Source organism: Lupinus angustifolius, unplaced genomic scaffold (genome assembly GCF_001865875.1).
Source record: "Lupinus angustifolius cultivar Tanjil unplaced genomic scaffold, LupAngTanjil_v1.0 Scaffold_121_15, whole genome shotgun sequence".
Taxonomy (NCBI): Eukaryota; Viridiplantae; Streptophyta; class Magnoliopsida; order Fabales; family Fabaceae; genus Lupinus; species Lupinus angustifolius.
In genome coordinates this window covers 24,236-38,210 of record NW_017725067.1, presented here as the reverse complement: position 1 = coordinate 38,210, position 13,975 = coordinate 24,236, and the positions used below count along the sequence as shown (strand labels likewise).

The 13,975-nt window shown below is 33.3% G+C and overlaps 1 protein-coding gene across 2 annotated transcripts; it reads right to left on the bottom strand.

Annotated features, from left to right (window-relative positions):
• Positions 1-857: 857 nt before the first annotated feature.
• On the bottom strand, positions 858-12,335 carry LOC109339944 (serine/threonine-protein kinase 38-like). 2 transcript variants are annotated; one of them, XM_019577499.1, is made up of 14 exons: positions 12,102-12,335; positions 11,537-11,764; positions 8,247-8,421; positions 7,056-7,139; positions 6,582-6,823; positions 6,047-6,269; positions 5,676-5,755; positions 5,273-5,357; positions 3,827-3,958; positions 3,623-3,736; positions 3,476-3,523; positions 2,562-2,646; positions 1,444-1,500; positions 858-1,293 (listed from the first exon to the last, which is right to left on the bottom strand). In XM_019577499.1, the coding sequence occupies exons 2-14, from the start codon at positions 11,755-11,757 to the stop codon at positions 1,148-1,150; spliced, it is 1,692 nt and encodes a 563-aa protein (XP_019433044.1). In that variant the 5' UTR covers positions 11,758-11,764; positions 12,102-12,335; the 3' UTR covers positions 858-1,147. The 2 variants fall into 2 exon arrangements, with proteins under 2 accessions (XP_019433044.1, XP_019433045.1); XM_019577500.1 differs by having other exon boundaries at positions 11,537-11,760.
• Between the last annotated feature and the right edge of the window lie 1,640 nt (positions 12,336-13,975).

Here is a 13,975-nt window from a genome sequence, read left to right as displayed (position 1 = left end):
TTATTTGCCTACAATGGATTCAAGTTTGTCAAATTACGCTGACATTCTTGAGTTTCAGTGAAATTACATAAACTACCTATCCATTTTTTACATCAATAAAAAACCTAATTTATATACATACATTACATTGAATATATTTACATAAGAAATAAGTGTAATATTTTAAATAAGAAAATGTGATAAGTTTAATTAAGTTAAATAAAATATGGTATATTGTCGAAACAAGTTTAAGCAATATACGAATCAATACATTTTCATTATTTTTTATTCATTACAATATAATATAAAAGTGATTTAAACAACATCTTAAAATTGTTGATGCATTTTGTAATGAACCAAAAATAATAAAAATGTATTGTCTCATATAATATTTGGATTTGTCTCCATAATATATATTTAGCTTAATTACATTTATCATTATTTTTATTTAAAAAATCACACTTATTTCTCATGCAAGGGTATGTATGCATATAAATTAGAAGGTTTTTATAGGTGTAAAAAATGAAGGGTGATTTGTGTAATAATTTCACTAAAATTCAAGGAGTATATAATTTCCTCTTGAAAATACCATGGATAGGACTCATACACCACTATACTCTGAAAGACTATCATACATTTATAACATCTTACACCCCTCTTCTTTCATGCTATAAAGATCATAATTTTGTTTATAGTAATAACCTCTACTGTGATATTTATGTATTTTTCCCAAGAATATTATAGTAATCAAGTGTTAAGCTGAATTCAAATGCTATAACCATGCAGTAATAATAATCTAAAAAAAGATCATCCACAACAAACTATAGATTATTTACAGTAAAAAAATTATTCCACATAGGTCTTGTCAGTCATTACACTCCAACAATGACATACATTCAATCAAATACTTTGCTATCATTAATTAATGTAAATGAAAATATGAATCTACATGGTATCAGGTATCCATTGACATTGTTATTTATCTATATTGTAGCATCTTTGATAACATGCACAGAATTCAATTCAAACAATAGTTGTGGCCACTGGCAAAACTTAAAATCACTTGTTCAAGCCAGCATGATCCTAATTAGTTTGGTTCCAGTCACTGCATTTTCTTCTTGCCTTTATTAGTCATAACCATTAGTGATATTTATCCAATTGTATAAGATCACATTCCCTTGTTAGACTTAGAAGGAAGGCTCTTCCCACTTTTAGAGAACTCAAATTGAGGTGGCAAGAGCTTTAAAAAGCTTCCTTGAGCAGATTGTTTGCTTGGAGAGGAAGTATCGGAAACCTCCGGTACCTCTGGTGTTTCTGATTCACAAAGTATCATATGTCAGTTTATTATAAGAAAAACTTTCATGGGTAGATGCAAGAAACATTAAGGTATATGAAATATGATTCACAAACAAAAGGAAACAAAGCTTGAAGGAATCAAATGGCAACAGAGAAGTAAGAGCCTACCGAAAAGTGATTTGATGGATGGCCTCTTTAGTTTGGAGGGTTTCTTCTTCAATTCAGCTGCAAGGCAAGAAGAGGGTGCAAAGTAAAAACAAAAGAACAATAATAATGAAGTTCCAGAACATTCTTAAATGTAACCTACTGTCAGCACACATACACAAACAAAAACTCGATTTTCCCCAACATAAACATGCCAATATATGTGCTACATTCCTGCCTGAAAAGACATGTCACCTCATTCGTTTGAAATTCTAGTTTGATATATTGCTACTAATATTCTATCTTTAGTGGAATGAATCATAGGCAAGATCAGCCACATCTATTAATTTGGGCCATGTTTTGCACATAATGTTGTTAACCTACACATTGATTAACACACCCCTGTTCGCAATAACTCATGCTTTTTATTGTTTCTATTTGCCGTTAGAGGGACATATGATGTTCCAACTTTGTACTATTCATTTCTCTTAGCCTTGGCATAACACAATAAGGTTGTTTGTCTTGTGACCTGGAGGTCATAAGTTCAAATCCTGGAAACAACCTCTTCCTTTGTGAGGGTAAGAGTGCGTACATCCACACTCCCCAAACCCCAGTAGGTGGGACCTTCGTGCACTGTGCCACCCTTTTATATATATATTTTTAATCGAAGGTAAGAGAATAACAGTAAATTTCAAAGAAACACACAAAGCATGGATTATGATCTTTCTTACATGCTGATTTTTTAGGGAAAAAGATTAGACAAACTTAAGGAAGTTAAACATGACATTAAATAGTTAATATTGCTGCATAATATGTTGTTTTACATTGCTTTTTGTATTGATAAGGAAAAACCGTGATTTAGTCTTTTTAGGAGCTCTACTTACAAATTCAAACGTGAGGGAGTTTAACCAAAAGGTTTTATGTATTAACCATTTACTGACTTAATTAACCACTCTTTTCTGTTAATAAATCTAAGTTGAAAATATCATCACCACAGGTTTCTTAATCTTAAAAATATGCTTATAATAAAAGACATATGTCAAACAAGCATAATAGCTACAACCATAGCCGAAATAACCTAGTATGAAACATCATTAACATAATAAAAACACGATGAGTTAAAAGAGAGAAAAGAAATGTACTTGTCCCAGGAACTTGATAATCGTTGACAATTTCAAAATTCTTGTATGTGTATCCAACAAAATTCAAATCCTTAGATGAATGCATCTGTAATACCCCAACAAATAAATCAAAAGAAGAATAAGAAAAGTGATATAGTTAGGAGAACAGCTGTAACAAATTGAAATTTTAAAGATTGAAAATTATAGGAAAAGAAAAAAATGTGTGAATTTCTTTGTCACGGATAACATCTGCTTATGAAAAGGACAACTGGAAATTGGAACCTAAGAAAGACATGTCCATTGGCCACTTCTAACAGCAAGTTCAACACTAGTACTTGTTAAGTGCTAGCAAGATTTCTCGAGTATAAATTCATATAGTGGAGACTCAAGCAAATATAACATGAACAATGTAAACATGTTTCATATTCCAACATATTCATTTTAGCAATACCATTTCTTTTAGAAATTATAAGTGCAATACCAGACATTATTCATATCATGATTCTGAAAGAGTTTTTTCACCTTAAAATTCGTCTAGTGTTTTTACTTCCAAAGCCAAAAAAAATTCAAGGTGAAAAGCAGAACAAATAAACTTCGGATGTGGGAACCCCATAGAGATTAGATAGCTTGCAAGTCACAACACATTTCCTACTACGACAATCTGGCCTATGGTTTATACCCACCTTTTAACTACCAATCAACTCATAACAGCAAAAAAGGCACATCAACATACTACCATAAGCCATGCAAGTCAAAGGGAAATTTAATTTCAAAATAATAGAAACATACTAATTGCCAGATAAGTAATTCAAAAAAGGTAGCTGCTTTTCTTCTCTCTTCCCTAAATTTCTCAAATGTACATATTGAACCGAAACAACATACTACACGTCTACACCAACATATCAACCAAAAGAGAAGGAAACTCCGAATATTACCTTCCTCCATGGACCAGTCCTTGCTGCTGTTTTAGTTTGGTTGTCAGACTGCGGATGCAAAAGCTAAAATGAGAAAAATTGAACAAAACACATAGCCTTAAAAAAGTAGCTACGTAAAATATGTGGGAATATGAAAGGCTCAAATACCTCTTCAAATTTTTCAAAATTCTGAGTATCTAACTCATTCTTGACCTCAGGAATAAATGCAGCTTCCATTTGATATAGCTTATTCCATTCAACACCATCAAAGAATGGATGAGCCTGAAGAGGAACAGAGCAGAAAGGTAACTTCTATATCCAAATATATAATATATCTAAAACTAATTTAGAAAATGATAAACTGCACAACACCTTTATTTCATCTGCACCTTTTGACCCCAGCCTATGGCTGACATTACACAAAAGTTTACTAATGAGATCTTTAGCCTCTGGGGATAGCCTTGCTTCTACAGGAAATTTCAAGTGAGATTGCCAGTTTACAATCTGCAAAAAACAATACATGAAATTGTGTAGTGCTAGAAGATTAAAAAATACTTCAAGAGTATTATGTTTGTCAAGAACCAACTTTCCCAAAAGCTTAAGTTGTTGGATAAAGGCAAATGAATGATTTTATATTATCTAATACGCCCCCTCGCACAATAGCTATTTGAGCTAGAAGCGTCACTATGCACAAGTCCACCATACCTTATGCTGAATGTTAACTTCTTTTATTTGTTTAGAAGAATGGGGTCGTTAAGGATTGGATTCCGGACCACTTGGTCATAGAGACTCTGATACCATGTCAAGAACCTACTTTCCTAAAAGCTTAAGGTGTTGGGTGAAGGAAATGAATGATTTTATATCATCTAACAAAGCTTATAGAATTTGCCAGCTTAAAAGTGCAGGGAGCACTATACTATGGATTACCATTGAGGATAAAATCAAAGGAGTTAGTTTTGGAAAAACCATGATTTACTTTTTATACTATCCAAAAATATAAAGCATTGACAATTTAAAACTTATGGTGATCCACTCTGTACATTACAGAATACAAAGTAATGTGCTACCAATTTAGAGACTCTTAATCCATGTTTACAATTAACGTTGTCAAAATACATCAGACAAAACAAAAAATATAACATGCTTTACTTTTTTTCTTCTTGAAAAAGGAAGTATACGTGATGGTGTATGAACTATGAAGAGAAAATCATAAATGAGACAACTAACTTCAATGTATATTTGTCACATCAACTACCTTTTCTGATTTCCATACTCATGATACAACTCAACTTCTGACAAAGAACATGCAGCATGGCCCACAAGAATGCAAGTTTCATTTTTTAGAATCGAAGCATTTATTATTCTTAAATCTCAACAAACAATCAGTTAAAGCTACAGTCAGTGACAGATGCATCATGAACAACAAAAATCAGTCACAAGATAAACCACTATATCATCTAGCCTAGTTGATATGGTACCATTTGCTTATACATCAGTACAGATTGCATTTCATACATTAGCATGGAGAGAATTTTTAATTTCAGTAAGATCGAACGTATCACATAGATCCAGCCCAAAGAAGTTAACACCAAGCGAGTCAAAAGTCTGTTTCAAATTAGAATCAGAGATATGAACCAGAACTTAATTAATGGCTACTGTGAACAATCTAGCCACCAATTTAATATTAGAATGATAGAATTTGATAGAAACTTCTGGGTAAAAAACAGAGACAAATAACTTAACTGAAATTTGAAAATCAAATACAAACTGCATGCTATAAGAGTGTGTCTCAGTAAACATTTCTATCAGAAAGATTACCTTCCTACACGTTGTCATTGGTTCATCGGAATAAAAAGGTGGATATCCCACCAACATTTCATACATAATAGCTCCAAGTGACCACCTGTGAAATTGATAACAGTCATCATTGTGTCAGAATAAGATATCCAACCCTGAATTTATTAAAGTTTATTAACAAATTGAAGAAAACTCCAATATGCTTTCAAAACATTTGAACGGAGAAAAGAAAAAAACAAAGGAGAATCTCCCAACAATGTCCAAGTATAGAAGTAGCAAATTTTAATGTTAAGCGAAATTTTTGGGAAAGGTCATCCAGTAATGAATAAAAATAATGAAGTTGGATATGGTAACATACATGCATCATACAATGCTGAAAGAAATCAATTATTAGATGACAAGTGAAGACGTGTATAAAACTCACCAATCACATTCCATCCCATAGCCTTTTTTCAACAGAACTTCTGGAGCAATATAGTCTGGTGTACCAACTGTGGAATAAGCCTGCAATATTTATACATTCACAATTACAAATTTACAAGCAATATAAAATGGTAAACACATCAATAAAAGAAAGGTATCTTCCATACAGATACCCTCAACTGTAGAATCCATCCATTTCTTTTTCCTTTTACAATTTTGGGTTGGGCAGGGGGATAGAGGGTTTGATAGGTGCAATTTATCAGAACTTGATTTCAATATATAACTAGATCATAAGGAAAACACCGCATAACACACATTGTCATAATAACTAGAAAGGGATGATGAACCAAAATATAATTGCAGTCAGCTTACCAGTGTCCTCCTATTTTGTTGCCAGTGTTGCAGTTGTTCTTGTTGTGTGCGTTTTGGAGTAGCGTGTTCATCATTCTGTGTAAATCTAGTTCCGTTTACATTCTGACCCATAGAAAAATCCTTTTCTTCAAGTGTTCTACAATCTAATGGTTTACAAAGTCCAAAATCTGACAGTCTCAAGTGTCCATATCTATCAAGTAATAAGTTATCAGGCTTGATATCCCTGCAACACAAGATATTTAAAAGATAAATTGATACTGTAAAACTGACTAAGGTTGCTTTAATTTCAAACAGGTACACATTTGGAATCTCGGATAAAAGCGACTTTGTAGATCACACAGTTTTCAGTATTAAAGCCTTTTGAAATGATGTGGCTAGCAATCATGATAGGACATACAATCCTAACAGTATGTTTCTGAAGTTAACCTAAAGTTATACCAAGCTCCAATAGATGTTAACTCTACATAAAATAGTTAAATGAGGTATAATTGAAGAAACAGGATTACTCAGAAATTAAATGAACTGTTATACATACCTGTGTATATAATTGCGTTTATGTATAGACTCAATAGCTAGAACTGTTTCTCCTACATAAAACCTAGCTTCATCTTCAGTCAAGGTATCCTTTCTCATAAGAAGAGTCATCATATCCCCACCCGGTAGATATTCCATAATAAGATACAGATACTCATCATCCTGGAAAGAACAATAAAGTTTGACGATGCAATTGCTGTCAACCTCCGCAAGGAGATTCCTTTCAGATATGACATGTTCAACCTGAAAAAAAGTTAAATAAAATAGGGAATAAGTATGATGCTTGGAAACATCCTCTCCACTTGCGGAGGTAAGGCTACATACATCTAACCTCCCCATACCCCATTAGGTGGGACCGTGGGAACCTCATGTATTGGGCTGCCTTTTTTAGGGAATAAGTATGATGACTCCATTCCTTAGGCATAGATACTGCTTGTCTGGAAGAAGATAATATATAAAGACAATAAGTGTAAACCTGGCCTCTGCGAAGCATCTCTGATTTCTTTAGCTTTTTCATTGCATATACATGACCTGTAGTCTTCTCCCTACAGACTCTGACCTGCAACAAATTCAAATTTAAAGCAGTCAAACAGTAAGCAGACAAAGATGCATAGAAAAAAACTCGGTAATTGTTAGACCCACAGATGTAAGCAATGGGAAATGATGTGGGAAATAGTGGAGGGCCGTCTGTTAGTGGCAGAAAGAAGTCTGTTACACTAAATCTTAACAAACTGGACAAGTGACAGCAGGAGAGAGGAGTAGGAGAGGCTAGAATCAGGAAGGGGGTGTCTATGTGAATTGTGAAGAAGATGGGGAGTGGTATGATTCAATCATTTAGGTACGTTTGGGGTGACTGTCACAGGACAGAGACTGCATAGGCTTTGCACTCTGATATTTCATCTTTTATGCATTTTCATGCTATTTTCTACTGTATTCAGAGCTTGTTCTCTGACTTTCTTTTATATCTATGTAGTAAAATTCAGTTCCTATCAGTAATACTGCCAACTTTTACACAAAATAAGATCTAAGAATGAACTTGTGGCTCAAGAAAGACAGGGTGTTCCAGCAATTACACATTACAAGAATGCACAAAAGAAGAAGTTCCAAACAAAATCGATCCGGAATCAATTGAATTCCGGATACTAATACCTCTTCATTGATTGCAAGATTAGAAGAAGACAATGAAGAATCCTAATTGATTCCCTGAATCAATTACACATTACAAGATTGATTCCCTGAATCAATTCCCCTTCCTACACAATACTTCAAAAACCACTCACCCTAACCCCCCTCACTCCTATTTATAGATTTCCCTCTATAACCCCTACGGCAGTTACAAGTTACACTGCTCTGGAATTATTCCTTCTCTGCTGCCACGTGGACTAGTTGTTGCCACGTGGCCTCCTCCGATACACCTTAGTGATGGGTGGTCTCTCCCGCACCCTATCAGACTAGCAATAGGATGCTGGTAGTCTTGGCCATATGCCAAAGTATCTCGCATAAAATAAAACATTATTTTATCAAAGTATCTCGCAGAAAATTAATTTGATTTTTAATTTTGACCCTGAGACACAACAAAGCAATCACTACTATATTGAACTCTACACATAAAATAAAATAATAATAATAAATTGGAAGAAGGAAGCATAATTAAACATATACTTACCTCCCCAAATGCACCTTTGCCAATCATAGTCAGCAACTCAAAATTACCTGCACCCATCTTATGTCTCTTAAGGCGCATATACTCGGTTTCCTTTTTCTCTAAAAACTTAAACAGGTTGTTTTGATCCTCTTCAGAGACGTCAGCATCAGCCAACTTATTTTCCAAGACTGCTCGACTGTCATACGAAAATGAGTTACTATAAAATATTGTCACATGAATGTGAAAGCAACTAAACATAATATACATTAACATTCAAACAAAGGTAAACAGTTCCAGTTCCAGCAATTTTAATGCTTCACTGAAGTCGTGAGGAGAATAGGTTCACTACGGTCATTTCCGCATGTATCTCAACCAACAATTACAAGAGGAATCCATCTCCCACAATATTACATTTCTACTCCACTAAATTTCTAGAACTTTATAGCTTCCACAGTACAAAAAAGTGTGAAATGAACCAATGACCTTTGATCCCATGAAATATACGTCACCTTGAGAACATAATAGATACTTAGATAGATATCTTCAATCCCATAAGATGCATGTGTACAATACAAGATTATTAATTATTATAAAAATAAAATTAATTAGTCATAACAATAACAATAATAATATTAAGCTCTTTCTAAGAATAGTCCTCCAAAACACGTACAAACCTTATGAATGAAATAAGAACAATGCCCACCAAATTTGAGTTACAAACATAGATGTTCTCATAAGACTGAACTCAAAATGAGACATAAGGCACATACAAATCTACAATTTCCAAACATGGAGTTTATTTGAATATCCACCCCAGGTTCTGGTCTAAAGCAACTCCTTTTAGAGTATGTCTAGTATGTATGTGAATAATAAAGTGGAAATGGAAAAGTGTAACAGTTATACTAAAACACAGCTAGCAGAAGATTTCAATGTTTTAAAAACCAAACTGGTGAAGAGATTGGTTTACCATTCATTGGTCGAACCGTGGTCGAATTGGTTTTAATTAAATATAATATATATATATGTGTGTGTGTGTATGCGTGTGTGAGTTTTTAATTTATTACACTAAGATGCGTTGCTGGACATAACAATGCACAGTTTTCTAAAACTGGACATCAACTCTTCAAGCCTGATGCAGTGGCATTGGCTTCAAGGACACTTCATAATATCATTGTATCCGTATCAGACACTTATCTGTATTGAACACTCCTGACCATGTTCTTCGATTTTAATATTTTTTTTGCCGTATCCATGTCCCGTGTTGTGTCTGTGCTTCCTTGGTTTGCTTGCTGAGGTCACTGTCATTCACGGTGAGTATCCTGCTTATTCAATGATCTCAAGCCAATAACAATGCCCAATGGCAGAGGCAGTTCAACTAAATAAATGTTGGGTCAAGCCATTAATTGGAAATTGCAATCCACACAACCACAGACCAAATGGAGTATGTACTGGTAATGCAGTGCTGGAAAATGGAGATGAGGTGGTGCCACTGCCATGGTGAAGCGCTAGACAGTCTTCTCCAGGATGGGTGACCATACGCAGGGATGCAAAAGTGAAATGAAGGAATCATAGAGACGATTTAAAGCAGCAAACTGATAAGCAGGCCGTTGCAATGATTTGAGCTATTGGAAAACATTGGAGCAAGCCATTGGAACAATGAGTCATGCATCAGGAGGGTCAATGCAAATGACACCATTTCAATTTTTAAGAAAAAACAGAAAGAAAACCGGGTTTTTCTTTGGGCGGTTGAGAGGGTTAAATGGACCGGTACCATGACCAGACCGGTTGGAGTGACTGGAAAGGTCCATTTTTCTTAATCATTGAATTTATAGAACTAAGTCCAAATGATGCAAAACAAATAAAAAATATCAATGAAGTCAGCAGTACACTAATATGAAATATGCTACTACACTACAACGCACATGCATCCATCCCATCATTAATATGAAATATGCTTACAACTTATCATAAATATTATTTTAAAATTAGCTACTGTTTAGATTCCAAAATTTATATCTTTAGGGAACCATACTTAAGTTAGCCCTGCTTGACATAGAAAATGGTTACAGTACAGCCTAGTATGGGAGACATGGAAAATCTTGGAGTTTCACTGTTCCACTGTAGGTGGTCTTTATAAACACTAATAGGATCAACAAAGTGCTAGGATATAATAGTCCTTTGAATTTTTAATATAAAGATATGATTTTATGAAACATTGATACTCCCTCCGTTCCAAAACTTTTGATGTTTTGGTTTTCTTATCTCTTTATGTTATAAAATCAAGATAAATTATATGCATTTTTTTTCAAATATACCCTTATTTATTTAAACACTATTTCCCACCTAATTTAATAATCATTCTTAACTTCTCTTTTAAAAAATTCTCCGCTTTTCAATGTACTACTCTCTCTTAGTAATTATTCTCTTAATAACTTCTAAAGAAAGGACGGCCCAATGCATGAGGCTCTCAGTTAGTGGAGTCTGGGGAAGATGAATGTATGCAGTCTTGCCCTCACAAGTAGAGAGGTTGTTTCCAAGGTTAATTGTGATTGAATAACTTCTCTTTCAAAAATTGTATTATGTTTTTATGTCATTTATTGACTTCTTAAAGTGTTGCATAACCTTAAACATTAAAAGTTTTGGAACTGAGGAAGTAGTTTAATCCCAAAAGTCAAAACCACCACACCATGGGAGGAGTTAAGAAAGTTTTAAATATTCATTGGCATAATAATAACATCAGATAAATGTAATAAAGACAAATAGTAACTTCCCCCATTAAAGCTTTCAAGTTTCAACTATTAAATTAACTTTAGCATAAAGAAGCTACTACTAAAAAGTGTGCCGGTCAACCCCTGAGGCAGTATGGATATGGCAAGTGAATCTTGTTAGATAGTGCCGGCCAATCTTTTAAAATGTGGACCCTGTCACCAAATGTGACTACAACATCTCGGTTGCAGAGACTGTAGCAACCGCATAAGGCTGTAATTATGGACTAAATTGGCCTGTCAAGCCGCAAGTGCAACAATGGAATCAAGACAGAAATGCAGCCCTGCGAAACCCTGGTGTAAGCTATAGAGATGGATGTAAAAGAACTAGCCAAGGATAATTGGTGACGACTATATGCTAAAGAAAAACCCTCAGATTGCTCTTATTGCACATAAGAAGCACAGGGGTTTGCCACATAATGGTCACAACAACCTAATCTAAGTGGTTTGAAGACCAACGAGTGTCATTAATCGGTGTTATCATACAGGAAACATCATCATCTCGTAATCGACATATATAAAACAAATGATCAATCATATTCATACCGCTCCTTCCTTTCTTGAAGATTCTTCATTTGCTCCTTGTAATGGTTTTCAATATACTGTTTTGCAGCTGCAACCTTCTGCTTTGTGACTTCATCCACAGGTGCATTTGAATCTCCATTTCCTCCATTATTATCATCATTATCCTCCTCCTTCTTCTTTGAACCCGCCTTCATTTTATCCCGAGGCTGTAACCTCTGAAGCCAACTCCTCGCCGAAGCCATCTCCTCACTTCAACAACAAAAAAACAATCATCCTTCTGCTCATCACAAAATATCAATAATAACAGTAATTGGAAACCCCCATTTTTTTAAAATAAAAAAGGTCAAACTTTGAATCTTATTTTACTGCAATTTTAAAATTTGAAGCTAACCCATTTTCCATAACGAATATTCACGTTTAAATTGAGAAATTCGAATGAATAAAACAACAAAAATTCTCTGGGCACCTTAAGCATCAAGCTTCAAACATTAGCAAAGCAAAAATAGTAAAATCGAATTCAACAATCAAAACAGGTTCTAGGGGCTAAGGAACATTGAGAATGGAATGGAAAATCAGAATTGCGTACCTAAAAAGAAGCAGATAATTAGAATTGCTGTGAGAAGAAGATTATGATCCCACGAAACCCTAGAGAGAGAAAGAGAATGGTAATGAATTGCAATGGAAATCGTTGCTCTGGTGAGAAACTGAGAAGAGGAGAAGATTAATTTGTCGCGTGAATTTTTTCTGTCTCAATAACTGTATCTTGATTTTTGAGCTATGTTCTGTGTAATTTCTGTTGTGTGTAATTTCTGTTCTGTGTAATCAGACAAAAATGTTTATGCCCACTTTGCAATTAAATGTTGAGAAAAAAGTTTACTAGAGTTAATTTATCATTCATTTTCATGCTGAATTATTATTGATTTCTTAAAAAGTAAAAGTAATATAAATGATGATAGATGGTGTATATATCTTGACGGTATTAATACATAGATATTATACTTTAAGTAATTTTTTGCTAGAGACAAAATATAGCTGATGAGTTTTATATTATATCTCTAGATTATACAGTGTTTATATAAATCTTCCAATATTTTCATGTTAACTTTGCAAAAATTTATATACAACCACTATTTTATTTATCGTTCATTTGAATTATTTTTTTAAATAATTAATAATAATTAAAAATTCAATTAAATATAAATAATGTATGATAAGGTGATAATATATAAAACTTATTTATTAGCGTACATTTTTTTTCTCTTTCCTTTTTTAATTTAAGTAAGTATTAAAACTGAAAATGGATAAGCAGTTTTCAGTTTTTACAATTTAAAGTTTAGTTACTTTGGATCCCGTGAGGAATGGGATTGTGGGTGGAAATAATTTTATCAAAACTAATGTCTTTAAAATATGGCTTTTAGTATATGTTTAAGCTCACCATAACATAAAGACGTTTGATATCTAGATTTAGACAAAATTGAAAGGTATATTTAATTATGCAAAATGGCACTTGAATTTTTGAAAAGCTCTTTTAGCTTTAAATTATGGCTTTTTACTTTATGTTCAAGTTATTTAAAGTAGGTTTGCATTGTGTTAGAGATTACCCACATGTTAAAGAAGTTTGGTTAACAATTAGTTTTTATGATCAACCTTTTTTGGAATTGTGTTTATTTAATTATGCAAAGTACAACTTTAGTTTTTGGAATAACTCATTTAGCTTATTAGGTCGAACATGCATGTTGTTGGGGTCATTTAGAGTTAATATTTATTGTGTTAGAGGCTGCCCACACAATAAAGAAGTTTGATAACGAAATTTCTGTTCAGGTTGACTGCACTTAAAGGAAAAGACCTTTAATAATAAATGTTGTTAGAATTGTAAGAACTCATTCTATAAAAAACTTTCATCACCTAAGACAAAACAACCTTTGTTTATATATATATAACTCTTTTAACCCTTAATTTTTGTATCACTAAGAGTGTTTCTTGCTCTTTGGATAAATAATTAATCATTCTCAGCGTTTAAACTATGTTCACATACAAAGCTAGAGTTAATAAAATCAGTAATTCTTTTACAAAATAAGGTAGGAAAAATCGTTTCATTTCAAGTTATTTTATCTATATTCATATATTTTCTATCCGATTTATAGAAATTGATTTCTAGATGAAAGAGCATACTTTTCAAACAAATGAAAGAGCATACTTTTCAAACAAAAAAATATATAATAATAGCATACTTTAACATTGTAATTTTTCTTGCAAAAGATGGTAATAAGTCTAGATAGGTCTGGATAGTGCCCTAACCAAACTTATCCACTTCATTCACTTTCTTATATCCAGATTGGCTCCAGATCCATGTAGATATCAATTGTATATACCACGAATACTTGGATACCAAGCAGATCTACGGGTACCAGAAATTTAGAAAATATTAAAAATAATTGCAAACAACTTATATAATTGCGC